Below are 27,252 nucleotides of genomic sequence, written 5' to 3' on the forward strand. Positions count from 1 at the left end.
ATGTTGCAAATCGCAGCTGCTTTGCAATTGGAACTGCGCTTGTGGGTGTATTTGTTCAGCGGAAGGATAAATGCATTTATCTCCGGTATCGCCAGCGGTATTAGTAACCTAAGGCTAAGCGCAAGTGAGTGCTGGATTAGAAGACGGCAAAAAGTGATTAGGAAGCTTTAAGATTTATAGCGCGCTGTGGTTTAGATTTAGGCATAGACTTAGCTTAGGAAGGGTAAAGGCGGAAGAGGAGCAGAAGTAACATATAAAGGAAGGAAAATCCAGATCATTGAATTGAACCAAGTTAATCACAGAGCCCTGCGAAATTTAAATTAACTCAGTATTGCTAAAAGGGCAGTTAAGAGATTATTACTCATACGCCATGGTGCACAATACTCTTTCGAAGGTGTGAGGAACCAAAAAATAGGTTTATTATTCGAAATGCGTGGCAAAGTATATTAATGTGCATTATTGTTTTGGTTTAAATCGTACATATGGACATTTTTCTATTAACTTTATAAAATACTTAAATTGTATTTTCTCACGCAAACGCCCATACGCTGCATATTTTGTATCAGCTTTTGCAGTGCTGACTTCAATGTAGTTGAAATAAATATTCCTTCGAATTAGGGGAAAAAATCTTTCCGCCAACGCTTTTTTATCACAGTTTTTTAATTTTTTATTTTTTTCCTTATTCCTTTCAGCGGACAGCTCATTTCTACTTGCCAACGCACAGATTGTGGATTTTCCGATTGTCTATTGCAATGAGTCCTTTTGCAAAATTAGTGGCTACAATCGCGCGGAAGTCATGCAAAAGTCGTGCAGGTGAGTACAAGTGTAGAGAATATCTTTGTTTGAAATGCATTGGTGCCAGAAATTTCATATGTTGCCTTCTTGTGGGTAGATTTTCATAGCAATTGCTAGGGACCTGAACCACTAAAAACTAGTATTTTGTTTTTGTTAGGCGCTCTAGATGTTATTTAAAGTGACAAAAATAGGGCCCTCCATCTATGATCTGAAGAAAAAAAAAACGAAAGTGAAAAAAGGGTTGCCTTAAATGCGATTTTGAAGCATAAAAAGCGACGTCCTTAGTTTGATCCAAAATAGCAGAAAATTCTAAACAGATCATCCTAGAGGAAATAAAATCCACTGACCTAATTAGTTTATGTCTTACCCGGAATGGATTTCGTCTTCAGTCGTCTGATCTTTAATGATCCCATTCTAGGTTGCGGTTTTTGCCTTTAAATAAACATTGCAATTTCGTGCAATGTTTCTGCAGCTTTAGTGTGGTGCATACTTTTAGGCTCCATATTGGTTTACTCACTAAACGTGGAATGTTGCAATGAGTAAATGATCTTAACGATCCGGAATAGTCAGATTTTGTTAATAGAATATCGGATGGTAATGAAAAATATGCTTCTTGAATTCTGCCTGAGTACAAACCTCTGTATTGACCACTTTTGTTTTTTTTTTTTCGGAAAATTCCTTAATTATAAACGAAATAAGTTACTCGTAAAAACAAATATTTTTAAAGCAAGCTTTCTAAACAAGAACGAAATCGGACCATAAATAGTGGTTTGCCAAATACTTATATCAACTTGTGCGCCACCTATCGGCACAATTTTTAATGAAGTTATTCCCTTTCATGTACTTAATATACGTTCCGAACCAAATCGGAATATAAATACGGATCTTTCGAGTATGCAGTTTTGTAGCCGTCCACAAAAAAAAAATTCAAAAATCAACGCGATTTTGTAGCCGGTTGAAACTTCAATGCGCTAAAAAACTGCATACCCTAAAATTTTTTATAAATTCTGACTAAAAAGTTGAAAATTTTGATGAAAATTTTAAAATTTTTGTGAACTTTGTATAAAGTGTGAAACTTTGATTTGTATGGTTCATATTATAGAATTAACTATATTTTCAGAAAAAAAAAAATAATTCAAACCATTTTTCATGAATATAATTGTGAATATTATATTAGAACAAGGGTACACATGCATGCATACAGAGCAAGTTAAATAAGAACTTGTGAAAATACCGGAATTTCCCAAAAAATCCCGGCAGTTAAATAATAAAATGCGATAGGTAAAAAAAAAATCTAAAAAAAATTAATGGACCTACATACAAAAAAAATCCCGAAATCTCGAAAAGTCCTGAGTAAGATGCGAAAACTCTAAAACATCCCTCAGAAAGAAAAGCTGGAAAATCCGCAAATCAAATATCTGAAAAAAAATCTCAGAATATTCCGCAAATCTCAAAAAGAGCCGAAAAATTTGCGAAAACCCGCAAAGAAAATACGAATCTATTAATTTTTTAATAAATCCAAAAATATCAGTTTTTCTTGCCAAACAAAAATACATGATAATCAAAAAGTACAAGAAAAAAATTCCTAGAGACCAAAACAGTTGCGAAAAATATGTCGAAGCTTCGGAAAAAATCACAGAAGAAAGTCTCGAAAAAAATTTGTTATTTTCTTATTTGGCTATGCCTTCCATCGATTTTAACAGTAAAATTTTTTGAAGATCCGAATTTATCTTCGAAAAGATGCTAACTCAATTTCCTTACTACATACATACATATTTAAGTCTCTTAAATTTCAAACAAAAGCAACAGAACAATTTTTATCTACATTCACCGATAAAAAGTTTAAACATCGACCCCGCCCCCTTCCAATCACGTAAAACAGCAATTTGAATAATAATTTCCAACCAAGTGCGCAAGACGCAACAGCATTAAAGTCGAATCTTCCCTATAGACTCCTCATCGGCGGTCTCAACAACAATTGAGCAGTGAAAAATTACCACCATTAGCTTGCGTTCCAACAAACAAATTGCTGCAGTGCTTTGGCTGCTTATCTTATTTATTTTATTTATACGACCTTCGCTTGCGCCCTTCCCTCGTTCGTCATTTTCAATCCAGCTTGTCCCCGACTATGTACAATACAAATCCCGTTCATTAGCTACAACAGCTGAGCTACGCAGTGGACTCCTCCCTAGCTGCAAGTGTGCCAAACACTGCCGTTGTGAGTTGGAAAATAACTAAATCGAAATAAAGTGAAATTTATGCAAAGCGCTTTTTGCTAAACAAATGCGAGGAGCTGAGGGAAGTATGTCGGTCTGTCGTTGGCAGCTGCAAAAGCAAGAAGCAAGTGAGTGGCTGGACGCATGAAATGCGATGCAAGCAAAAGTGTAAGCGGAAAAATTTATTTTTTACACAGTTGTTTTTGTTGCTACACACCAGCCACAGGGAAAAAGTTTCCAAATGAAAATGAAGAAATCATGCGAACACAAGTGCTATTCGCTGATGGCCAATATATTATACCCTTGCTTTTAAATTGAATGCAGCTTAGCTGTCTGTTGGCCTCTGACCCAGTTACAGTTCGATTTATAAAGCAGCAGATTGCCTTTTTCATTAGACAGCGATACGTCTGCCACTTTTTGCCTTTGGCCGCCTACCTACATTTTTCCTGCGCTTGGTCTCACCTTCATATCCTGGTCGAAGTTCCGCCGTAGACGTCATATTGCCTTGGAAGTCTGCTCCATATTTTCCCTTTTTGCTTTCAATCGCTGTGTGCTATATTTCCATTGGCATTATTTGCAATTCACTGTGCTAAATAAACACTGGTATTTGACTGTCCAGTTCACTTGATGAGAATTGTTTTCCGAAAAGCATAAAAGCTTTTTGTGAAACCACCAGTTGAGGTAAGTAAAAAGTAAATGGCGACTTAATTACTGAATTCTAAACGAAAAAAAAAAAATCGCGAGTGCTAAAATTAAAAGAATGTTCAGCACATTAGAGCTAATGTGAACCGATACAGAGAGTAAAATTGGTACAGCAAATATCGTGACTAACCCTAAGAGCTTTTAATATAATATCTACAATAAAAAGAGGACTTTCTCGCACTCACTTTGATTAACAAGAACGTCATTTCTGCAGAAGAGTTCTAAAGAGAAGTCAGATGTTTGACAAAAGCGTCGAAAATGTGCAACTTACAGGGCAATTATGGCAACTATCTTGAAAGCTATTTACTTTGTCTTTCGAAAGACTAATCGAAAGATCTGCTAACGAGGAGGTCTTAGGGACGGTTGCCCAATGTCTGGTTATGACTACGTCCCAGTTAAACATCATTATCGACATTTTCGACGTCATGCATATAACATGTGATCGATAAAGCAGTCCTTATATTTAACCAGAGCTTCTACCTCCGATCAGTGCTAATCAGACATTGCACAACCGGCCCTTAACGTTATGCTGTTGACCTTTTCACATTATTTTTTTTAAAAGGTAAATTCAATAAAAAAATATATTTTTTTTTGCTTTTTAAAAAATAAGAGTTAATAAATAATAGAAAATTAAACTAAAAATTAAAAAGGAAATAGTACATAAGATTATAAATATTTTTATAAAAAAAAAAGAAAAAAAATTAAAAAAAACTAAATTAAAAAAAATAAAATCTAAAAATTAAAAAAAAATGTAATTAACAAAATTCAACAAATTAAAATTAAAAAAGAGAAAATAAATAAAAGAACTTTCTAAATAGTAAATGAAGTTTAAAAAAATACTTTTTTACAGAAATAAAATCTGAAAAATTAAAAGAAAATTTAACTTAAAAACTCAAAATAAAAATAAAAATTAAAATAAATTTTTAAAAATAAAATTAAATTTAAAAATATAACCAAACTATTAAAGAATACTGGTTAAGATAGTAAAAGATCTTTCGTAAAACAAATGATGGACAGCTGGTAAGATATTTCGAAAGACTTTTGTTATTCTAGAAAAAAGCTTTTTCGCTCGCCATGGTGAAAAGCTTTTTTTAAGGGGAAAGTACTTGTATATCCTTTAGCTCCGGTGAATGAAAGAGTCACAGTGGGCAAGGCAAAGACGTGCCAATCGAGAAATTCGAGTTAGTTTCTTTTATTCTAAATTTTTTTATTTAATTTTTCTGATTTTTCATTTTTAAGTTTGATGTAATTTTTAGAAACTTATTTTTTGTATTTTGTTCTTTTTTCATTTAATTTATTTTTTTTATTAAAAATTGCCTTGTTATGCTGAGTTAGCTCTTGTATGCACTTCTCAAAACGCTTATGAAATATTTTGCTTAAGTCCAAAACCAAGTTCCCGACGAGCTAAAGACTTTAAACTTTAGACTAAGCTCAGCACCCGATGAAAATGCGCTATGAAAGATAAATTAATAGACTAGGTGGCGCAGATGTCGACATATTTAGAAAAGCCATAGTTATTGGCCCAGTATGGTTCATATTTAAAACGTATGTATATTACTAAAATGAAAAAGAATAAGGCCACAAAAATGTTGCCCGATAGATGGCGCTAGAGTCGAGATATTTGGGAAAACCCATATTTATGGTCCGATTTGTTTCATATTCAGAATGTATAAATATTACTTAAATGGAAAGAAATAACTCTACACAAAATAAAGCCGTTAAGGTGTTTGAGTTTTATTTTTTTTACTAACCACTAATGAAAGCTTGTCTTTAATTTTTTTTAATTACTTGTTTTCCAATTATTTTAATTTGTTAATTTATGAGCTTGAGCAACAGCTGAAAATACGCTAAAAACATTCTTGTGGTCTGACCTTTTCCCTTAATTTTTTTCTGTGTATTTCAAGCACTCTACCTTCTATTATTCCCACCCTTAGCGACGAAAAATGTTTGGTAACTTCTGCTCCGTGGCTATATTTCCTGGCCAAATGCCGTTTTAAGCGCCTAAATGAGAACTGAGTAAGCGAAATGAATGTTAATAAAAGCGAGTGAAAACAAAAAGAATTCTAAATAGAAGAAGGTATAAACGCAAGCAGCTGCTGGCGGTATACCGTGAGCCTTTTGTGCAGCTAAACATTGCTAAGCCATACATTTCCTTGAAAATCGTTTAGCGTACGAGTGTAGAGAAAACTTGCATTTCAGCGAGCAAACAAAAATAGTCAACTCATCTTCGTCAATCTAAAATTATGTAGCACAAGGTCTAAAAATAAGCTGTAGACTTCAGCCAAATAAAGCAGCTGCTTTATTCACCTACACTTAGTGCAACGCAAGAGCATGGAAGTGCGTGTGGAGTGCACGTGTAAAACTGCTCCGTCGACTGCCTGTTTACCCGCGAGCTATACATTGGCAATGCACTTTGACTCAGGCCCACATCATCGTCCAATCTCACTGTTCCTCAAACGCTTGCTGCTCGCGTTGCTCATTGCCAGCGAGATGAACGTGCTGAACTGTGCCTGCTTGCCTGACCCAACTGGGCTACCTTGGACCTCAGTTCAGCTCCGCTCATCTTACCTCACATCGACCGCACCGAGCAATTAGCGGCGTGACAGCGCCTGATTTACCGTTAACATGCGGCAAATGTTTACAATCGCCGCAAGCAGTTAATTTCTAAAAATAGTCAACAAGCAGTTGGACCCTTTTAACGCATCTTTAGCAAGTATACGCGCACACTCATATCCATACTTACACATTTATGCCGGCACAAATATGTATCTGTGCAACCACATGACAGCCTTTCGGTTGCGTCCGTACACTTTTGCTCGCTGATTTCAAGCCGTAAATTTCCTGCTTTTCCTCGCCTTGTGGCGGCGGCAGCGCCGGCTACCTAAGCTGTAAATTGGCTTTTAGAGGCCAATAGCTGCTACTCACTGCTGCGTTGATTTCCGCGGCTTTCGTTTCGCTATTTTGTGGGTTGTTTTTGCGTTTTTGTTGGCTGCCTGGCTTTCAGCTCTCCAGCCAGCCACTTCCGCTGCTTGCCAGCTACAGCTAACCGCCGCATGAACTTTACTTGCCCCTCTCTGAGATTTGTGTGTTGGTTTGGGTTTGCAATTTTGTTTTCGTTCTTTTTGCAGCGGTTCACCAAAGTTATTTTTAAATATCCTTGGGTGTGCGCTGCCTCCTTGCTCGCGTTGTGTCCGCGATGCTATTTGCTACGATCTGGCCACTTTACTCTGTCTTTTGGCCTACTACACAGTTGATTTATTCCGCGCGTGGCTATTTACTGTTATTTATATTGCTCTGCGTGTATATATTTTGTGGCGTTCATCCTTGTGCTACAATTCAATTATTTTCCGAGCACTTAATATTTATTTTTCTACTTTTGGGCTCGCTTTCATTTGTTCTTATAATATCTCGATCTTTTGCTATCTCTCGAAATAATATACCGCGTCTACCGAATACCCTCTTCCACCTTCATGAAGTCCTCTTTCGAGACCCCATTATTCCTAAGCTGTTAGTGTACCTGACGACGAAGAATTCTAGAAGCGGTACGTCCTAATTGGCAGGTGACTTTATAGAGGCGTTGAAGCCATTGGCCATAGCACAGCTCATCCAGTGCAGTGACCAACCGCATCAGGCACACAAGACGTTGTTCGCTGTATGGTGAGCTCAATACTGGCCTTCTGGCACTTACCACTTCAGTAAGTCGAGCTAGCTTTTGCATTACCCGCTCAAGAGGGTAACCTGGGGCTAGCTTCCGTTGCGAGATTATTGTGGCCGCAATGGACAAACAACTTTTATCGAGTTTTTAAACCGTTTTTTAAACCAAAAATGTATGTCCTGGTCTCAAATTACCTAAAATTATGTCATATTTTTAAGTTACCAAAATTGTATGATGAGCTTTTAAATCACCCAAAATTTATGTTTTGTACTTTACCAAAAATTCATGCCCTTTTACCGTAATAATTCATGTCCTGTTTTTAAGTTTGTCCAGTTTTCAAGTTGCCAGAAATGCATGTTAAATTTTAAAATTATCAAAAATATATTCTTAATTTTTTTATTTAACAAAAGCTTTTGCAAAGTTTTTCAATGACCAAAGCCTATAGCCAGTAACATNAAAATATATTGTTAATGTTTTTATTTAACAAAAGCTTTTGCAAAGTTTTTCAATGACCAAAGCCTATAGCCAGTTTCTTTTAAAGTGTTCAACTAGCAGTGCTGCTTGGCCTGTTTGTAACAANTAAACCAAAAAAGTATGTCCTGGTCTCAAATTACCTAAAATTATGTCATATTTTTAAGTTACCAAAATTGTATGATGAGCTTTTAAATCACCCAAAATTTATGTTTTGTACTTTACCAAAAATTCATGCCCTTTTACCGTAATAATTCATGTCCTGTTTTTAAGTTTGTCCAGTTTTCAAGTTGCCAGAAATGCATGTTAAATTTTAAAATTATCAAAAATATATTCTTAATTTTTTTATTTAACAAAAGCTTTTGCAAAGTTTTTCAATGACCAAAGCCTATAGCCAGTAACATCAAAAAGTTATTTAAATAAAATCGCAAAGATTTTAAAATCAAAAAGTTTGGAATCACAATTAACCCAATTTAAATCATTTTCCGCTTTGCCTGCCAAGCTCTTCCACTCTAACACTCTTCCAACCATGACAAACCACGTAAACAATGTTATCTTTTATAAGTCATGAGCTTTCCTCTTCTCTTCAGAGGGGACCTCTGAGGGTAAACGCAAAACTAGACAAAACTATCAACTAAAATAAAATCAATGCAGCATTCGATTGCGAGCGCCTAAAAATAGACAACGCTGTTGCAAGTTTATAACGAGTGTGTGTGAGTGTATACGTTGCATTGTCTGCTTGCCAGCACACACATTGCAAGTCGCAAGTCAATTGTTGTTTGTTTTTAATATTCCTTTTATTTTTGTTGCTCCACAGNAATTTAAATCATTTTCCGCTTTGCCTGCCAAGCTCTTCCACTCTAACACTTTTCCAATCATGACACACCACGTAAACAATGTTATCTTTTATAAGTCATGGGCTTTCCTTTTCTCTTCAGAGGGGACCTCCGAGGGTTAACGAAAAACTACACAAAACTATCAACTAAAATAAAATCAAAGCAGCATTCGATTGCGAGCGCCTAAAAATAGACAACGCTGTTGCAAGTTTAGTTGAGTGTGTGAAACTTGTGTGTGTGTGTGTGTGTGTATACGTTGCATTGTCTGCTTGCCAGCACACACATTGCAAGTCGCAAGTCAATTGTTGTTTGTTTTTATTATTCCTTTTATTTTTGTTGCTCGAAATCAAAGCGGCTTAGTGGCTGCTGTTGATGTTATTATTCAATTGTTTTTGTTATTGTTGTTATTATTGTTTTTGCTGTTATTGGCTCTGCGGGTGTTGCTATTGTCACTCGCTCTCACACTGCGGTTGCGGCTGCGTTCGGTGGTTGAGAATTGCGGTGTGCTTTTGCTGTTGTTTTTGTTGTTGCCGTGTCAAATTTTGTTTGCTTTCTTTGCCGCTGTTTGGCTAACATTGGTTTTCTATATATATTTTCAATGTGTAGCGGTTGATTCTGATGGCTTTTACACACACACATACACTTACGTATGTTTTCAAAATCCCCAAGGCTGTGAGTGTGAAAAAAAAAAAAATTTAAAGAAAGTAGCAAAAGTTGAGCGCGAATTAAACATTTTACCACCAAGCCATTTACGCTCTTCAAATTTACCTGAATTTCCCACACTCTCACTGTATACTTATATGGAAAATTTCATCAGTCACCTAAACTAAAACTATCAATCAGTTGCGTGCCGAACTAACAGCAAGCCAACCAATCTTGCCTTCTACATTAAAGCTATCGAAACCGTACGCAAGGCAATACCCCGTTACCAATCATGTTCACCTTCCTCCTCCACACTTGTGTCGTATATCTGTTTTGTGGCACACCAAGCTTCGTGCCACTGCCCTAGTAAGCGCACTTTTACTATTTACTTTCCAAGTTTTCTTTGTGCCATCGCCGCCACAGCGCCTTTCAAATCCTTTTTATTCTGCAACCCTCGTTCGCAAAAAAGGATTTGTGTCATTTCTGCCCTATTTCTGTTTATTTGATTGACTTTTGTATTTGATTTTCTGTAAGCAATGCTCTGTCCCTTTCACCTTCTTCGAAATAGTCGGTATGCCTTCGCCGATTTTCGCTTTTGTTTATCGAATTCATTTATTTGGCGTGTGCTCGTTTCTCTTTTTGCTTCTGTGTCGATGTTTTCATTCATTTTGGCATTGCTCCTCAATGCAAACATAAAATCAAAGAACAATGACGAGCTTATATGGCTATAAATAGATGGAATTACGTATAGATAAAAAGTATAATTCAGAGAGGGCTAGCCAGTCACACGACACCACACCTGCAGCTAGGCAAATATAAGCCTCGAAGAGAGTAGTTTGAGTGACTCATCGCCGCTTATTCTCCAACTTCCACATCTTCATTTAGATACCCTAGGAGGACAAGGTTCCTAGCGCGAATGAGTCTAAGTTTCGAGGACTTAAGGCTGCTCTTCATCTACACGTAGAAGTTCATCGATGAAGACACCTTCGCTTTTCTAATCTCGGCTTTAAAGATTCTAAGTCTAGTACCATGCTCTGTCGGAATCTAAGCGAAGTTCTAAGATCAGAAAGCTTATAACTTACAATTGTGCACTTCTCAAGCGGCTTATGATGTAATTTCTTTAACATGTATGTAGATCAAATTTTTTATTCAAGCTCACAGGACTCCGATCCACATGCCTTACAAGCACAGGAAGGTGGTAGTTTATGAGATTGCCATTGGTTGAATTTGACTTATCAACTGCCATAATCCCACTCTCAATCTTATTTTTAAACCTCGGTATTTCACATTCTTTAACTAAAAGTGGGGAACATTTATATGATTAGAATTTTTTTGGGATAAATTATAATTTTAATTTTTCAAAGATGGTAAAAATCAGCAAGCCTGGAACTCAATAGAAAGAAAAAATAATTCATATTAAANATAACTTACAATTGTGCACTTCTCAAGCGGCTTATGATGTAATTTCTTTACCACGTATGTAGATCAAATTTTTTATTCAAGCTCACAGGACTCCGATCCACATGCCTTACAAGCACAGGAGGGTGGTAGTTTATGAGATTGCCATTGGTTGAAGTTGACTTATCAACTGCCATAATCCCACTCTCAATCTTATTTTTAAACCTCGGTGTTTCACATTCTTTAACTAAAAATGGGGAACATTTATATGATTAGAAATTTTTAGGGATAAATTATGATTTTAATTTTTCAAAGATGGTAAAAATCAGCAAGCCTGGAACTCATTAGAAAGAAAAAATAATTCATATTAATAAAGGTATAGTCCCTCTCTCTTACAACTTTTTTTTGTCCTTTCAGATGCGGCTTCATGTATGGCGAGCTGACAGACAAGGAAACGGTCGCGCGACTGGAATACACATTGGAGAATCAGCAACAAGATCAATTCGAAATTTTACTATATAAAAAGAACAGTGAGTAGTAAAACTGAAGAGGCAACGAAATTTATGTAAAAAAAATTTGCATACGAAAAAATTAAAAAAAAGTAAGAGTAAGTGCTAGCAGCTTGAGTATCTATCCTAAATTTGTGGGAAAGTAATATTTTCCAATAAATCTATCCAAAGTATCAAAGAAACGAAGTACTTGGTTGTAGGCAAAGACGCTTGTGAAATTTTTTTTCTGAATTGTAGGCACGATAAAAATTTGATCTTGAATATTTTGTGAGTATGTAATAATGGAAAGTGAAAGCGGGGCTTACATTTTGGATTCATCAAAATCTGGACATACATTTTTGAAACTTCAAAAGTTGAACTCAGTTTTTGGTCATTTAAAAACTGAATGAACACATTTAGTCATTTAGAGGCAAGACACTAAATTATGGTCATTTATGCCCGGACATAAAATTTATGTCTTGATATAAAATTTATGTGTTAATATAAAATTTTTGTCACGACATAAAATTTATGTCTTGATATAAAATTTTTGTCACGACATAAAACATATGTCCACTTTTTTAAATGACTAAAAATGTGTGCCCAGTCCATAAATTACTAAAAAATAATCTCTAGTTTTTATTTTCCAGCGATGAGTTACTCCTGGGATAATATTTTTGCTGTTGAAAGAAAGAAAAAAATTTTTTCGCGAAAATTCGTTACAATAATTGTTAAAGTATTATTTAACCGTATACATATATGCGTATATTTGTGTAAAGCTAGTAATATACATAAACATCAGAGCGTCGCTTAATATCCTTAACCGCTAGAAGTGACAATTTTCGCATTAAAATAAACGACAGGACACGACAAAAGCCATTNATGTATGGCGAGCTGACAGACAAGGAAACGGTCGCGCGACTGGAATACACGTTGGAGAATCAGCAACAAGATCAATTCGAAATTTTACTATATAAAAAGAACAGTGAGTAGTAAAACTGAAGTGGCAACGAAATTTATGTGACAAAAATTTGTCTACGAAAATGTTAAAAAAAATAAGAGTAGGTGCTAGCTATTAAATTTGTGGGAAAGTAATATTTTTTAAAAATACTATCCAATAAATCTTATTCATACATACATATGTATGTAAACGAAAGTATCAAAGAAACGAAGTAGTATGTACTTGGTTGTAAGAAAAGGCGCTTGTGAAACTTTTTTCTGAATTGTAGGCTCGATAAAAACTTTACTAGATACGAGCAAATATTTTGTGAGTATGTATCAATGGAAGCTTGAACGTGAAAGCGGGGCATACATTTTTAGTAAATCAAAAACTGTACATAAATTTTTTATACTTCACAAGTTGGACATAATTTTTAGTCAATTATGAAACTGACACATTTACTCATTTGAACGCATAACATTAAATTATGGTCATTTATATTCCGACACACAATTTATGTCTTGATAAAAAAAATTTTTTGTCATGACATAAAACTTATGTCCACTTTTTTAAATGACTAAAAATGTATGCCCAGTCCTTAAATTGCAAAAAAATTATCTCTAGTTTTTATTTTCCAACGATGAGTTACTCCTGGGATAATATTTTTGCTGTTGAAAGAAACAAATTTTTTCGCGAAAATTCGTTACAATAATTGTTAAAGTATTATTTAACCGTATATTTGTGTAAAGCTAGTAATATACATAAACATCAGAGTGTCGCTAAATATCCTTAACCGCTAGAAGTGACAATTTTCGCATTAAAATAAACGACATCACACAAAAGCCATGAAACACCAAAATAATTATATCAACAGCCACACTTTAAACTAATTTAATGCATAATTCATGTAGCCGCGAGCATTGCGTTAATAAACAACCTAAATTACATGCAAGTATTAGTGCGCCTCCAGCGCCAGAGGTAGCGGACATAACCGCATTTGGAACACTTACTAACATTGTTTTTTTTTTGTGGAAATTCGAAACAAAAGGTCGCAAAAATGCGCGCCGTATATATATACATAAATGTATACACATGTAAGTGGCACAAAGGTGCATATTTCACTAACAGCAGCAAACTAATTTATAATATTCCGCTTGATGAGCTACCTTTGACTGCTGTGGCGTTAGGCCGCATAACAATCCCAATTACATTCATTACCGTTGTTGCGTGTGTTGTCTACTATGTATGTATGTATATGGTTAACCCTGTATCATATGACATATTTGTAAGTATAGTATATTTGTGCGCTTTTACGTCCGCTTGTTGTTACTACTGCCACTTGCACCGCTAGCTAACAGTAACTAGCTGCAAATGTGTGAGCCTTGCGATTCAGCGGTCGTTCGCCGTGTCGTATACGCCATTAAGTGGGTTAAAGTGGCCCATTAGGAGGCGTCTCCAATGTGAATGAGGTCAACGAGATGCGTAGCACATTGTAAAGCTACACAATGTAGTTGTTGTAGGATAAGTATGGAATCGCGCNTGCGCCTCCAGCGCCAGAGGTAGCGGACATAACCGCATTTGGAACACTTACTAACATTGTTTTTTTTTTGTGGAAATTCGAAACAAAAGGTCGCAAAAATGCGCGCAGCTTATATATAGATATATGTATACACATGTAAGTGGCACAAAGGTGCATATTTCACTAACAGCAGCAAACTAATTTATAATATTCTGCTTGGTGAGCTACCTTTGACTGCTGTGGCGTTAGGCCGCATAACAATCCCAATTACATTCATTACCGTTGTTGCGTGTGTTGTCTACTATGTATGTATGTATATGGTTAACCCTGTATCATATGACATATTTGTAAGTATAGTATATTTGTGCGCTTTTACGTCCGCTTGTTGTTACTACTGCCACTTGCACCGCTAGCTAACAGTAACTAGCTGCAAATGTGTGAGCCTTGCGATTCAGCGGTCGTTCGCCGTGTCGTATACGCCATTAAGTGGGTTAAAGTGGCCCATTAGGAGGCGTCTCCAATGTGAATGAGGTCAACGAGATGCGTAGCACATTGTAAAGCTACACAATGTAGTTGTTGTAGGATAAGTATGTAATAGCGTTAAGCAGATGTGAAAGGGCATTGGTCGTTCGACAGCTGTTGCACATGGAAATGAGAGTAGAAAACCCATTCCGAGAGAACCGGATTTATGCATGCATGTGAAATTGATAATCAGGGAAGAAGCGCTAATAGCCAACAAGTACCAGCGTCATTGTAAATCCAAAATTCTGGTTTTGAGGGCTGCAAAGAAACCATGAATAGGAAACGTTTCTGACACCATAACAAATCCAAAGAGAGAGAGAGAGAAGCTGAAATCTTTACGAGCCCTTCAGCTAATGAAACAGAAGGCGAAGACTGCTGCGACTTCAATAAATGAATTCAAAAGGCGTTTGTGAATTGCATAGATACATTTTGCTAAAAAGCCGAATGAAATAATTGGCTCATATTGCATACTTTTATGCGCACAATTCGCCTATTTATTAGAAAATTGTGGTGAGTAGTACTTAAGACATACTCAAATGCACTTAAGTAGCTGCTTCACAAAAGCGAGCGTTCAACCTTTCAGTGCCTTATCTAGTTATTGCAATCGCATATTGGTAAACGCCCGCGGGCGCATCTACATACGTTTTACTTCCACGCCTTTTCACTTGACACCGCAATATGCTTCCTGTTCGCATTGCCATTGAATTCGATTTAGTCATTTCCGTTGGCTGATAAGCGATGAGCGATAAGCTATGAGCACTGGAAATGCATTTTACTGTTGCTTCCGCTGGCGCGCTGGTGACATTTAAGGCATATGGGAAGCGAAAGGGTGGAGGGGAAAACGTCAACGATTTAAAGGGGAAAGTGGGCGCTTTAAATTGCAGTAATTACATTAATTTTTCATTGTACTTCCTAACTCGTTACACTTCATTATTTTAAGCCTGCAGCGCTGCTTTGTTCAGCAATAAATTTAAAATTTTTTTGTGGCATACTTTTAGGCGTGAAAAAATATCACAACGGGTTAATTTAGATATTTCACTGCCTTGCCATTAAAACCGCTTTATTTAATAATAATATTTTTTCACAACTACACAACTTTTCATGTTGTGGCGAGAATTAAATAACCGCTGCATACATTTAGGATCAACGCAAAAAATTATTTATGAGTTATTCACCACAAAATGTTTGTATGTATGTATGTATGTCTAAATTAGCCTTCAATCGGCCAATATCAATAGCAACAGGCAGAAAATTATTCAATAAACCCGAATTCTCTAATTAACAATGGCTTTTTGTTTAAATTTTGTTTGCATATTTTATAATTGCATACATTTGGGATGGCTACAAAACATTTAGTTTGTTTTCTGGTATGGGTGCATGCATTATTTGTTTACTTTTTCATAATTGCTTAAAATAATAATTTGTGTATCAATTACCGAAAATGCGATGCAAAACTGTGTGCCGCAGCAGCTTCGGTTATATTTATGTGCATATTTTTAGGCATATAACAGAATAATATGCAATAAAGCATTGTGAATAAGTAAATAGTGTCATGCTGTGTGCTTAATTCCATAGAAACAAATCAATGAACTGGAAAGAAATTCAATTTGCCAATAAATACAGAATTTGTTTGCGTTGTTGGCAAATACAAAGTTGTTTTGACTTTTCATTGCACATTTATTTGCGGGCATAAAAGAGCAGAATTGTAACAAAAAATGTGGGGAATTATAGTCGAATACACACATTTATTTACAAGACAATGGAGTACAGATGAAAATTTTTAAGTAAATAATTTATTTAGCATTGGGATTGTTGGGTAAAATTTCAAAAGAATTGCGTTAACTTTATTTCAATTTCAAGTTTATGTATGCGTACATACTGAACCTCACCCCTTTGTGTAGGCAGAAAATTTCACTCCGAGAAATATTTATTGTACTCATTCCGCAGTGTTAAATAGAGTCCGAAAAAAGAAAAAGCGGTCCCATTATGTCGTAACAGTAGCGGATAAGTGAAAAGAGGCTTCTGAAATGCGTTTTAAGATATCACTATGCAAGATTTTCCGACGATAAAAATATGTTGCCTCAAATTGACTTTGCGTTCAGAACTCCAAGCCGCAAGCTATAATGTATGTATGAGTATTATTTTTTTGTGTGATCAAACTTTTAAACAGCTTGTTTAGCAATTCTCATTCAGCTTATGAAAGAAATTAAACATATAATCCATATGCGTATATAACGTTATGGAACTTTATTTAAAAGTCGTAATTAGATTTATTTGCATCGACACAAAAAAAAATGTTTCCTTTTCTCTCCAAGACTTCCGCTATGAAAATTAGGTCATTGCGGTGGTCTTAAATTAAAAATAATAGGAAATTTCCATGAAGTTATCTGAAGTTAAAGATGGGAGAGTATGGCGATATAGAGAACCAGGCGTAAGATTACTATCGCCTACATTCTAAAATAGCCAATTCTTAATAAGTAATATGGTAGATAAATAGTGCCGCAGATTTTGTTTTACATATAAATAAACACAATAAAATTTCAGCGAAATTGTTTTTTTTTTATTTCACCATGTTTTTTTAGTCAATGGCATTCATGCGTGAAATGCCCACCGCAACTCCTTTAACAACACCGAATGCGCATATCAAACTTTTCTATAGCTTTTTGCACAGTTCGGACTGTAATCGTATCAAACTTACTGGCATAGACTGTACTTTTCACATAGCTTCAAAGAAAGAAGTCCCCTTGGTGGGAATTTGACCTCGTTGTTTCGTAACACAATGCGTCCTGGAAACTATGTTCGCAATAGTGCCATTGTTTCTTGCACTGTGTGGCAAGTGGCACCGTCTTGTTGGAACCACATATTGTCCAAGTCCATGTCATTTAATTCAGCTTGCCCGTAAACCCCACCAAATAGTGACTCGTTTTTATAAATCCTTTGGATCACTTTTATACGTTGTTCAACTAAGAATCCCTTCATGACTAACTTTGCCAGAGCCTGTAGTACCAAATGCCTGAAAAAGATCTGTATCGCCCTTGAATCACACCATAGCATAACTTTTGTATTGTGCTGGCGTAGAAATAATCAAAAGCTTTACATCCTCACTGCATGAGCTCCTCCCAGCGTTGAGGCTAGGAAGCTATAAGTAGTCATCGAATTCTAGTTGGCCAGGTTTGCAATTGATTTTTCGTCAAGAACGATTTCCGCCACGCTTCGCCTGCCTATTGCTCCTCCGACTTCATGATATCACGACTTTTAGCTGTGTGTTGGAAACTCAGAATTGCACTGCCTGATTAGAACCAGAACATCAGCCGGCTCATCGTGGTATGCCCTGCATACAGGCCGAAAGGGAATATTTCCCATGGCATCGAATATTTTGTCNCTTTTAGCTGTGTGTTGGAAACTCAGAATTGCACTGCCTGATTAGAACCAAACATCAGCCGGCTCATCGTGGTATGCCCTGCATACAGGCCGAAAGGGAATATTTCCCATGGCATCGAATATTTTGTTTCCCGGAAGATCTGACAGTAGCGGGCTTATAGCAAGCTATCTGTTTCCCAAGTCTCCTCAGCGTCTTGTATGACAATACCTTTCCGAAATGACTATCTCCTTTGGAAATGATTTAGACGTGGAGCCCGAGATATAGGATCCAAAAGCCACTGACTTAGACGAAAAGGCAGACATGCTATTTGAGGCAACGTCGACTGAGCTCCTCGATTCAAGATTGGTAAGGTTTGCGACAGTGCTGAAATGACCTCTAAGGGTTGAAGTAAAGTTTTTTTCAACTTGTTTTGTGACATAGTCGGATAGAGATTGTCCGTGGAAGAGTTGTTGGAGCTAATGTCATTATTACCGTCTGCGGTCCGAAATTCACTTAGGGAAAGCGGTAGAGCTGCAGATCCAGTCTGCCATAGCAAGGCCATTCTACTTAGTGAGGCATCAGCATAGCACTACTCTAGTTTCACTACATATGTAAATACACCGGGCCAACTATCCAAGAGGTACGGCTACACATAACAACTTTGACTAGTCAGAGGAGGATGCGGAAGTATTATCAGGTATTGGGAGGGGGAAATTTGACCGTTATCTTGGCGTGAGAGCTAGAATGGTGCTCCAGTTAGTTCTCCATCAATATTAAACCTCAATCTTAGTTCATGTATTAATGAACCCTTTTCGTATTTTTCGACCCCTTTTCGTTACTCACTTAATAGCTTGAAAAGCCATTAAAAGTTTGTGAACTGCTGGCGACATCTATGGCTGCAGTAAAATTTACAAACCAAGCCAGTAACGCAATAACTATTTGCAAGAGCAACTACAGGCGCACAATTTTACTTGTAAGTACTCGTAAGTAAAGCAAGGGCAAAAAGTACAGTTGGAGCGGCATAGGGTTTAATTATTAACGAAACTGCTGTCAAGAGTGATGCTATGACTTAACAGTGCCGCAGAGTATTTTTGCTTTAAGTTTGATTAAAGTGCTTTCCCTTTTTCTACGAGTACTTTGCGAAGTTGTGCGACAGCATTGTTGTAGCGAACAAAGTGTTTAATTACTGAATATTTTTCAACTTGAGATTTAATGAAGCAAAAGTTTTGTGCTTCACTGCAGTTCGAGACTTTGTACAGATATTTTTCGAAAATACACACAGCCTTCCGCCCTGCGCGCCTTGAAGTAGACAACAAGTTTTGGAAAAAACGCCTATGAACTTTTGCTACCATTGGGCCAAGTAAACGCACAAACATCTAAACGAGATATGACTGCGAGTAGGCACTGAGTTTGTGATGTTAAGTCGATAAGACGGCATCACATATGCAAAAGCCACACACACACACACATCCACACAATGTTGGCACAAATGTTATCTGGCAACTATTTCTTGTAAACACACCCCACACTCGCGTCTGCATTGATAGTTGAACCGTTTTGAAGAGGCTTAGCTGCTCATAAATATGCAAGTAAAGTTGCTTGAGTTGCTTAGAGCTACATGCAGCACGACTGCTTACCCAACAACTACAATAACAACAACTCCTATCAGCTTGGGGCCACATGTCACCTGCACATTTATTATTGAGTTTTTAACACATGTTTTCAACTTGCCACAAATACACACACACACACGCACACACACTCACTGCTGCCAGCTGCTAAGGTAGTTGATTTTATTTTTAGCTTACGTTAAATATGCAAATATGCAACAGCATAAATTGTGCAACTTGCTACTTGCAACATGGCTTGTTGTGGCACTAACGGCAAGGTAAAAATAGGCAAGTTTACGGCAGTGCTCTAGTAGAGGTTTGCTTGCAACAAACACCCAGGTACTTGGCACTTTGTAGTAGGGCTCGTTTCGTACACAAAAATATGTATTTAGCACACAAATAAATATGTGTGTGTCTGTGTATGTATATGTAGATTAGTAGAGTGCATGCAGTGCCATCGTTAGTGCAACAGCATTGAGCGGCTTGTATGTGTTTGTTTATCTGCCCAATAAGTAAATGAAAGAAATGCTAATAAAAGCACTGCAGCAAATAAGTAACGGACGAAAAAAAACACAATAAAAAATTGCAGCCTAAGAGCAATCAAGCTAAGTGCCATTAGTAAAGGGTTAATTGCCTTTCATATCCTAGCCAGCCAATGCACGCCAGCTACGAGTCGCTTTAGTCGCTTATAACTTATCTGTTTTTGCTGCAAAGTAATCAGCAATAATGCAACAAGCGCTCGCTCATACAAACACTCTTACAAATATGTATATAAACAATTGACGTCATTACGCCCGAGCATTAACATGGCTTTTTCGTTATTATTTATACTTTTACTATGTTTCACGTAAGTATGTATGTGTGTAATTAATTTTAAAATTTTTCGCCTATATTTTTTGTTCTTTTTTTTCTTGGAAACTTTTTTATGACTTTTGAATTTTTGTACTTAAAAAAAAAGCTCAAAATAAAGTAAAAGTTGGAAAAACATTTTAGGCAATTTCAAAGCCGGGCATAAAATGTCATCTAAGAAACTGGACATAAATTGTTAGTAATTTTTAAAATTCGAAATCTAAAGATAAATGTTGAGCAATTTTGGTAGTTCCACAAAATTTTAACAATTTGAAAACTGGATTTAAATTTTTGTTCATTTATACATAAATTTATGCTTATTCTTTTACTTAGAAATTGCACATACATTATTGGCCATGTATTTAAAAATGGGACATAAATTTTTGGACATAATTTTTATGTCCAGAATGTTTTTTTCTGGCTTTAAAATACTTAAACACCATATTCACGGTTTTAAATGTCCGTAAATGTATTCGTTCTTGTAGTTATGTCCAATTTTTACTTCCACTTTATTTTCGCTTTTAATTATTTATGTAAGTATATGTACGTTTAATTTTTTCCTTGTTTAGCAACTTTATTTTAATCTGCAAAAGCACGTTTTTTATTTATGTATACTTTCAAATTATTTTCAGATGCTCAATGCGGCTGTGCAATGTCGCAATATGGAAAGCCGCAGCAAGCAGGTACAAAGCGACCGGATAACTCAAAGCTGCAGCAGCTAATAAAAAATGGCAAAATAGGCAAATACAATTGATATTGTATTATATAAAAAACATATTTCAAAAACTAAAGTTAAAGCTAGACTCTAGACTCATTCAAAATCAAAAAAAAAAACACATAAAATGTAAATAGTAGGCTATTGAAGTAATCATACAGTATGGTGACAAAGAGGATAGTACTTACCTCATTTTGTTCAATCACATTTTCACAGAAAAAGTGCCTTGTTACCAAAAACAGACGGCATGCTTTTAGGCGTGTTGCATTTTATTTTTGAGAATTTACAAAACTGTTTACTGAAGACGCAATCAATATTCGAAAGTTTCTTTGTTGGGCTAGAAAATTAATGGAGATTCGTGAGGACAGCTGCACTAAATGCAATGTGCATCAGCTACCAAGGCCGGGACTACTAACAGATGGCGCTGTGGTAGTCTTTTACAGTGAAGAATTGATAGCGCACAGCGTAATACCCATAAAATGTGTCTCGAATGAGTTTTGCAAATTTGCATTGCTAAATAATTCCTTAATTATTTGCAGGAAAAGAGAGGAAAGAATGGTTAAATATAATAATTTAATAGTACATATATGCCCCTAAAAATAGGCAACATGAAAACCGGCTCATAGCCGCACTTAGATCTCGCATGTTTTTAGTCAAATTCATCCAAGTGTGTCTTATGGAAAAAAAACCTTTCGAAAATACGCTAAGCAATATTCAATATATTCTGCTGTCAAAATCTACTACTGTTTACTGTTTAATATCAGCCAGACTATAACAAAAAGTCTTCGAAATGTAAACACGCAGACATTGGCAAGAAATTGAAATGCTAGAAAACACTCGCCATTTGTGCTGCCATTTGCAATTTTATATCTTCATTTTCGATTTTTCTCCGAACTATTTGACCTGCAAACATATGCGGCAAATGTTCGAAAAGGTTTTTTTTTTTATTGCTACTCGTAGCTTGTTGACTTTTTCATGACTTCGACATGGCTTTGAGACACAATTGACACGATAGTTGTAGTGAAACATGAGTAGAAGACGTTTTAGGAGGAGAAAGTGTGTGAAAGTGTTTGGATATGCTTTGATAAACAAAAAGCTCAAAGGAAATTGTAAGCAAAGTTGAGACGAAACAAGAAAAGTTTACAGACTAGAAGAGAAAAAATGCGAATTGCGATTAGATATCTGAAATATTTATGTTGACGCTTTTTGGCAAGTTGCTTTTGCTGATTATAATAGAAAATTATTCCAATCTTCTTTAGAGATTTTAGCAAATTTTTTTCTTTAAAACTCTCTACAAATTTTATCGATTTAAGTATGTAAATTCGTAAAAAAGTTTTATTTTTATTTTTGTGACTTGCAAAGTGAAAAAAATCAAATATAATCTAGCTGTTTGGGACATTTTCTCATGAAGAAAATTTCCGAAAATTCTGATTTCACTTTTACAGCTGCAGATTACTTAATTGCGTTTTTTAGCTTAGTTTTTTTAGTCTTCAAACTAAAAGAAAATGCATAGCTTCGATTTCCAGGAATTTTGTTTCACGCTCAGCACCAATCAACTGCACTTTCTCCAAGCTATGTATGTGTTTGTACCAAAAATGACCACAGTCACCACCAGCAGTTTGTTTTTCGCTTTTTAGGCAAACGAAAACCATAGAAAAAGAGCCACTTTCGCTCAAAATTATAACTTTTTTTATTAACAGTGAATTTTTTGGAATAAACTAAGCATTTAACTTCCATTTTGTTTAACCCTTGCGAATAAAATGTTTCGGTGGCACAAAGGTTTGATCTAACCAAATAGAAGAAGCTGAAATTTTTTAAAGCTTTTGCTTTGTATTTACTTCTTTTCAAAATTTGCGAATGTTCTGCGCTATATATTATTGAGATATAATTAATTCATTTTTTTTTTGTTAATATTTTCGTTGAATTTATACCAAAGCAAATGAATTCAATTTTCCAGGTTCCATTAGACTCAATTTTCAATTAAAAATTTCGCGAAAATTTAATTAACCGGAAGGCAGGCTAATGACGTTTTAATTATTTACTAAATTTGCATTTTAATGAAATGAATACTCAAGCCAACAAAGCGCACGTACAGCTGCAAATCGATGGCAACTGATACATGAACATTAGGGCGAGTCAATTTTGTATGGAAGATTTTTTACGACGATGCGCGATAGCACAGTTGGATTCTGCTGTAATTCTTAGCAAATTTACTGCAGAAACAATGGGTAAAAAATCAATTTGGAGTTTGCCGAATTGCGAAAATTGGTTTACTAGCATTTTGCTGTGGTGCCGTCAAGAAGTGCTTAAATTTTGTATAAAAAAAATTCTATAAGGGGATTTTTGGTATGAGGAGTCCATTTCTGCACTTATCTTTTTTCTTAAAACTGCCACCAGAGGGCGCAACAGTGAAAATTATAATATTTTCTTTAAAACCCTTTTTCGCAATTTGAAAACTCCAAATTAATTTTAGACCAATGATTTCTTCGCCAAATTTGCTTAGAATTACACGTAGAATCCTCCTATACTATACGCGCACAGTCAAACAAAATTTACTCGCCGTAATGTAAATACACATGTACATGCGTCTTCATGTATGATATACATAGACAGGAACACTGGCATTGATATGCATCTACACTTCCATATGCATATCTACGTGTGCTTTTAATTACCCATATTCGTGTCATGACCAGAAAAGTTATTTACGTGCCGACTAGCTCCAACAGCTTTTCGGTTGAAACAAAAATATTTTAGTCTGATATAACCGAAATTGGCAAATTTTTCCATTTTCGCACATAACAAGCGATTTTCGCTGTGGCCTGTTGCTGCAATTTGCGCTGCGCCACTTCGATTCGCAAATTCTCACCAATGCAAAACGCCACCCTGTGGCTGAGTGCAGTCGAATAGAAACGTTTATGGCGGCGTAAAACATATGCACAGGCGCTTAGCGTAGGCTCTAATACACTTGCCATTCATTATTGGCACACAAATGCATAGATAGAAATATGTGGAAAAAAGTGATAAATAATACTGTAGGTCTGTTTACGTGACTGAATGTTAACACAAATGGATGACTGGGCGTATGAGTATTGCCTGAACAATTAAAAATTTTTGGTAAATGTTTAGCGCGTCATTTTTGTAGGCACTTTTTGCTGGAATTTCAAAACCAAAACCCAATATTTAATACATATTTACATAACTCCAATTTATTGTGTACTTTGATCTTCAAAATCCCCAAAAAATTTAACCCATTTCTCCAAATTTATGCTAATTACTCACATTTTCGACACTTCTGTCTCTTTGTACTCATAATCTTCTGGAAATTGTGCTCTTTAGCATAAATTTAGTGCGCTTGTGGTCGCATGTTGCATGAGGTATTAGCTTTTTTGTTAAATAGCCTCGCATATACATACATACATACAAGTGTAACCAGATGCGTAAATATTTGCCTTTTGGCTGAGTGCAGTCGAGGAGATAACTTTTGTGGCTTTTTAACTGGCTTAGTGGCTTAGAGCGCAAATATTTATGCGATAAGTGTACATACTTAAGTTACATAGCAAGTGCTTAACACGATTTTTTGCTTAAATATTTTTGCTGAAATTTTCAAGTGCAGAAAAACGAATTTTTCAGAGTTTTACACAAATGAAAAACAAAACTAAATAAAAAATATGGCATACAAAACGTACCAGTTATCTATGTGAACTGCCGTTTAAGGCCATCGGTGGGCTAATTTGATTGAAAGTGAAAATATGGTGCAAAAAAAAAACGAAACAATGTAATAATTGGCAACTCTATTCAATGAAAACATAGCCATCGGAGTCTGTTAAGCAATCCTTAGTTTTATAATTTTTATAAAGGAACTTCGACTTTTTTTGCTTACTAATTTTTTTGAGGTACAAATAAATGTACCGTTGAACCAAAAAGTTGCCAGAAAATCTAAAAAAGTTGCAAAATCCACCTCAAATTGTTACCAAAGGGTCACTAAGCCTTAAATAAGCCCGAAACAGCCAAAAGAAACGAAAGATCACAAAAAGTGGCAAAATTTTTCCCTAGTCCCTAGAGCATACGAAAAGTGGCAATAGCTCTCGAAAAAGTCCCAAGAAATTGCCGAAAGTTTCGGAAAGATCCCCCACAAGTATGAAAATATCTCTAAAGATAATAAAAACTTCCAAACGGTACTTGAAAACTCCCTGCCAACCCAAAAAAAGCACGAATTGTGACCTAAAGTTGTGAGGAATGCCGTAAGAATACTATCAAAAGCCCCAAAAGTCTCGGAAAAAGGTCTAAAAGTTTCGGAAAAATCCTAAAACAGTGCCAAAAATTCCGACAATCTCCAAAAAGTCCCGTTAAGTCACGTATAATCTCGAAAAAGTCCCGATAGTTTCACTTCTATAGTCAACACATTCAATTCATAGAAAAATACTTTATTATTGAAAATTCACCTGCACTGTACCATTTTCATTAAGTCTAAAAGGACATCTACAAATTAGTAGCAATGCTGTATTTTTCATTTGACTCATTGTTCCATTGATGGACAGACATTTGGTAGCCAATTTCACTAAAACAATGTTGTCGTTGCCACAAATTAGCGCAAGAAAGCAGAAAAGAAAAATGAATGCAGATAAAAGGCCACCTGGAGCCGCTAAGAAGAAAATTTCCACGCTTGGACGAAGCATACATAGCTTTGGAAGCACGCCAATGTCAGGGCGAAAACATGGCATAAAAAATGTAATAATGTTAGCGATGGCAAGAAAAACACAACTGCAAAAATTTATTAGCCGCTGAAAACTTGCTCTGGTGCCACTTTACTGCTGTTTGACATGCCACTGCCGACTAGAGCAGACGCAGCACCAGCACCAGCGGCAAAGGCAACAGCAACAGCAACAAATAACAGCCACAAACTGAAAACATCGCTTCCCAACAATCGATGAATGCCGTAAATGACCGCGGCTGCAAGCGCTGTTGATTAGAAAATTTGCTTGTTTCTCACGCCCCTGTGCCGCCGACGCCGTCGTTGCTGCTCACTCGAATCGTTGCGCCGCTTCATAACCCTTGAACGAAATTGATTAATTTTTTTTTTAGACATAGTCGTTGCTATTTTTGCCTTTTGCCTTTTGCCTCTTCCACCCTCACGCGGCTTCACATTTTTTAGCCCATTGCAACGTAGAAAAAATTGATGTGTGTCAACAAATCATAAAATTGATGACTTTGTTATTGTTTGCGAGCGCGGATTGACCTTCGTGTCCGCGCGTGACCTCAAACAATAACGAAAATATATAATGGGCAGAATTGATGGCTGAACACAGGAAAATATTGCGAAGGGGAATCAATTGTAAACTGCCATGAAAAGGGTTTTGGAGCCTATGGAGTGGAACAGCTGGCATTCATAAAAATCAATTTGAAAATAGGAAAATATTAGAAGAACTTTTATAAACAGGACTGCTGGAATGTGGCAACTTGCGTGCCGGCTAGCTATGCTTAATGATTCTCCAAATATTCGCTCTTTTCCGGTCAGCAAAGCGTGATTTTAGGCGCTGTGCTCCCCATAGTGTGAGCTGGTCGGGGGCACATGTATGTATGTAGTATGTGCGTTGAGTGGCATGTTTACATGCTTGCGTGCAACGCGGAACAATGCCAAACAACTGCGACGCATAATTTTCCGGCGCCGAAATGTAATATTTACTCACACACATACATACATAAGTACATAAATAAGCTGGCATACTCACAGGATAAAGCATGCCTGTACGTTAGGAATAGAAGCCGGCAGGCAAGGGATAAGTGCGCCACATAGGAAACTGTGCCAACTGACCATCTGCTAGGCAGTTGATAAAAATGGTAATTAAGAGCACGCGCGTGCAAGCAGTTAACTGCTGGCGTAGCATACTTTGGGGAGCTACTAAATTTTTATTAACGCCAAGGCTGACGATGACGACGACTTTATTTGCACTGTATTAAATTTTGCGCTCTTCTACTGGCAAATGTCAGCAGGTATGTGGGTAAACAAGCATTTGAGGTTGTGTGGGAGAAAAAAGTGTAGCCTACTTGAGGGCGCTTCAACACAGCTTAAACTATTTCTGGCGTCAAAATTCTTTCGTTATTAATCAAGCAATATCTTCTCACTATCTGTAAATATAAATTTCTTTAGCTCCATTTCGCTAAGGAATCGTTTGATTTATTTAACTCTTACAACTCCATCTAGTTTCAGCATTTTCCTATTCCCCGATTATTTTCATTAATCTTCTCCTTTGTTCGTCCCTCACACAGAAACCCCACTATGGCTGCTGTTACAGGTTGCGCCCATACGCAACGAAAGGGATTTGGTTGTGCTATTTTTGCTAACATTTCGGGACATAACCGCACTGAAGCAGCCAATCGACAGCGAGGACACAAAGGGTGGTAAGTAGACAAAATTAGCAAGAGGAGGTAGAAAATGTTTAGTTTAATTTTTACTAACACTAAACTTTACTCTTATAACTACTAATAGCTGCAGCTCTAGAATTCGCTAAGCTCAATTTTTGATAGCCGAA

General features: G+C 36.2%; 1 protein-coding gene across 1 annotated transcript; it reads left to right on the top strand.

Moving 5' to 3' along the window:
- On the top strand, positions 1-27,252 carry LOC108369626 (potassium voltage-gated channel protein eag-like). The gene is made up of 4 exons (XM_017624775.1): positions 1-124; positions 693-813; positions 11,133-11,245; positions 26,990-27,252. Exons 1-4 carry the CDS (start codon positions 1-3, stop codon positions 27,127-27,129), a joined length of 498 nt encoding a protein of 165 aa, XP_017480264.1. The 3' UTR covers positions 27,130-27,252.

The sequence above is a fragment of the Rhagoletis zephyria genome, unplaced genomic scaffold, assembly GCF_001687245.7.
Source record: "Rhagoletis zephyria isolate East Lansing unplaced genomic scaffold, Rhagoletis_zephyria_1.1 Rzeph_scaffold_03773, whole genome shotgun sequence".
NCBI classification, from domain to species: Eukaryota; Metazoa; Arthropoda; class Insecta; order Diptera; family Tephritidae; genus Rhagoletis; species Rhagoletis zephyria.

Coding starts and splice junctions, on each gene's coding strand:
- LOC108369626 (XM_017624775.1), top strand. CDS start 1: ATGTTGCAAATCGCAGCTGCTTTGCAATTGGAACTGCGCTTGTGGGTG. Junction 125..692: donor TAACCTAAGGCTAAGCGCAA/GTGAGTGCTGGA, acceptor TATTCCTTTCAG/CGGACAGCTCATTTCTACTT. Junction 814..11,132: donor GTCATGCAAAAGTCGTGCAG/GTGAGTACAAGT, acceptor TTGTCCTTTCAG/ATGCGGCTTCATGTATGGCG.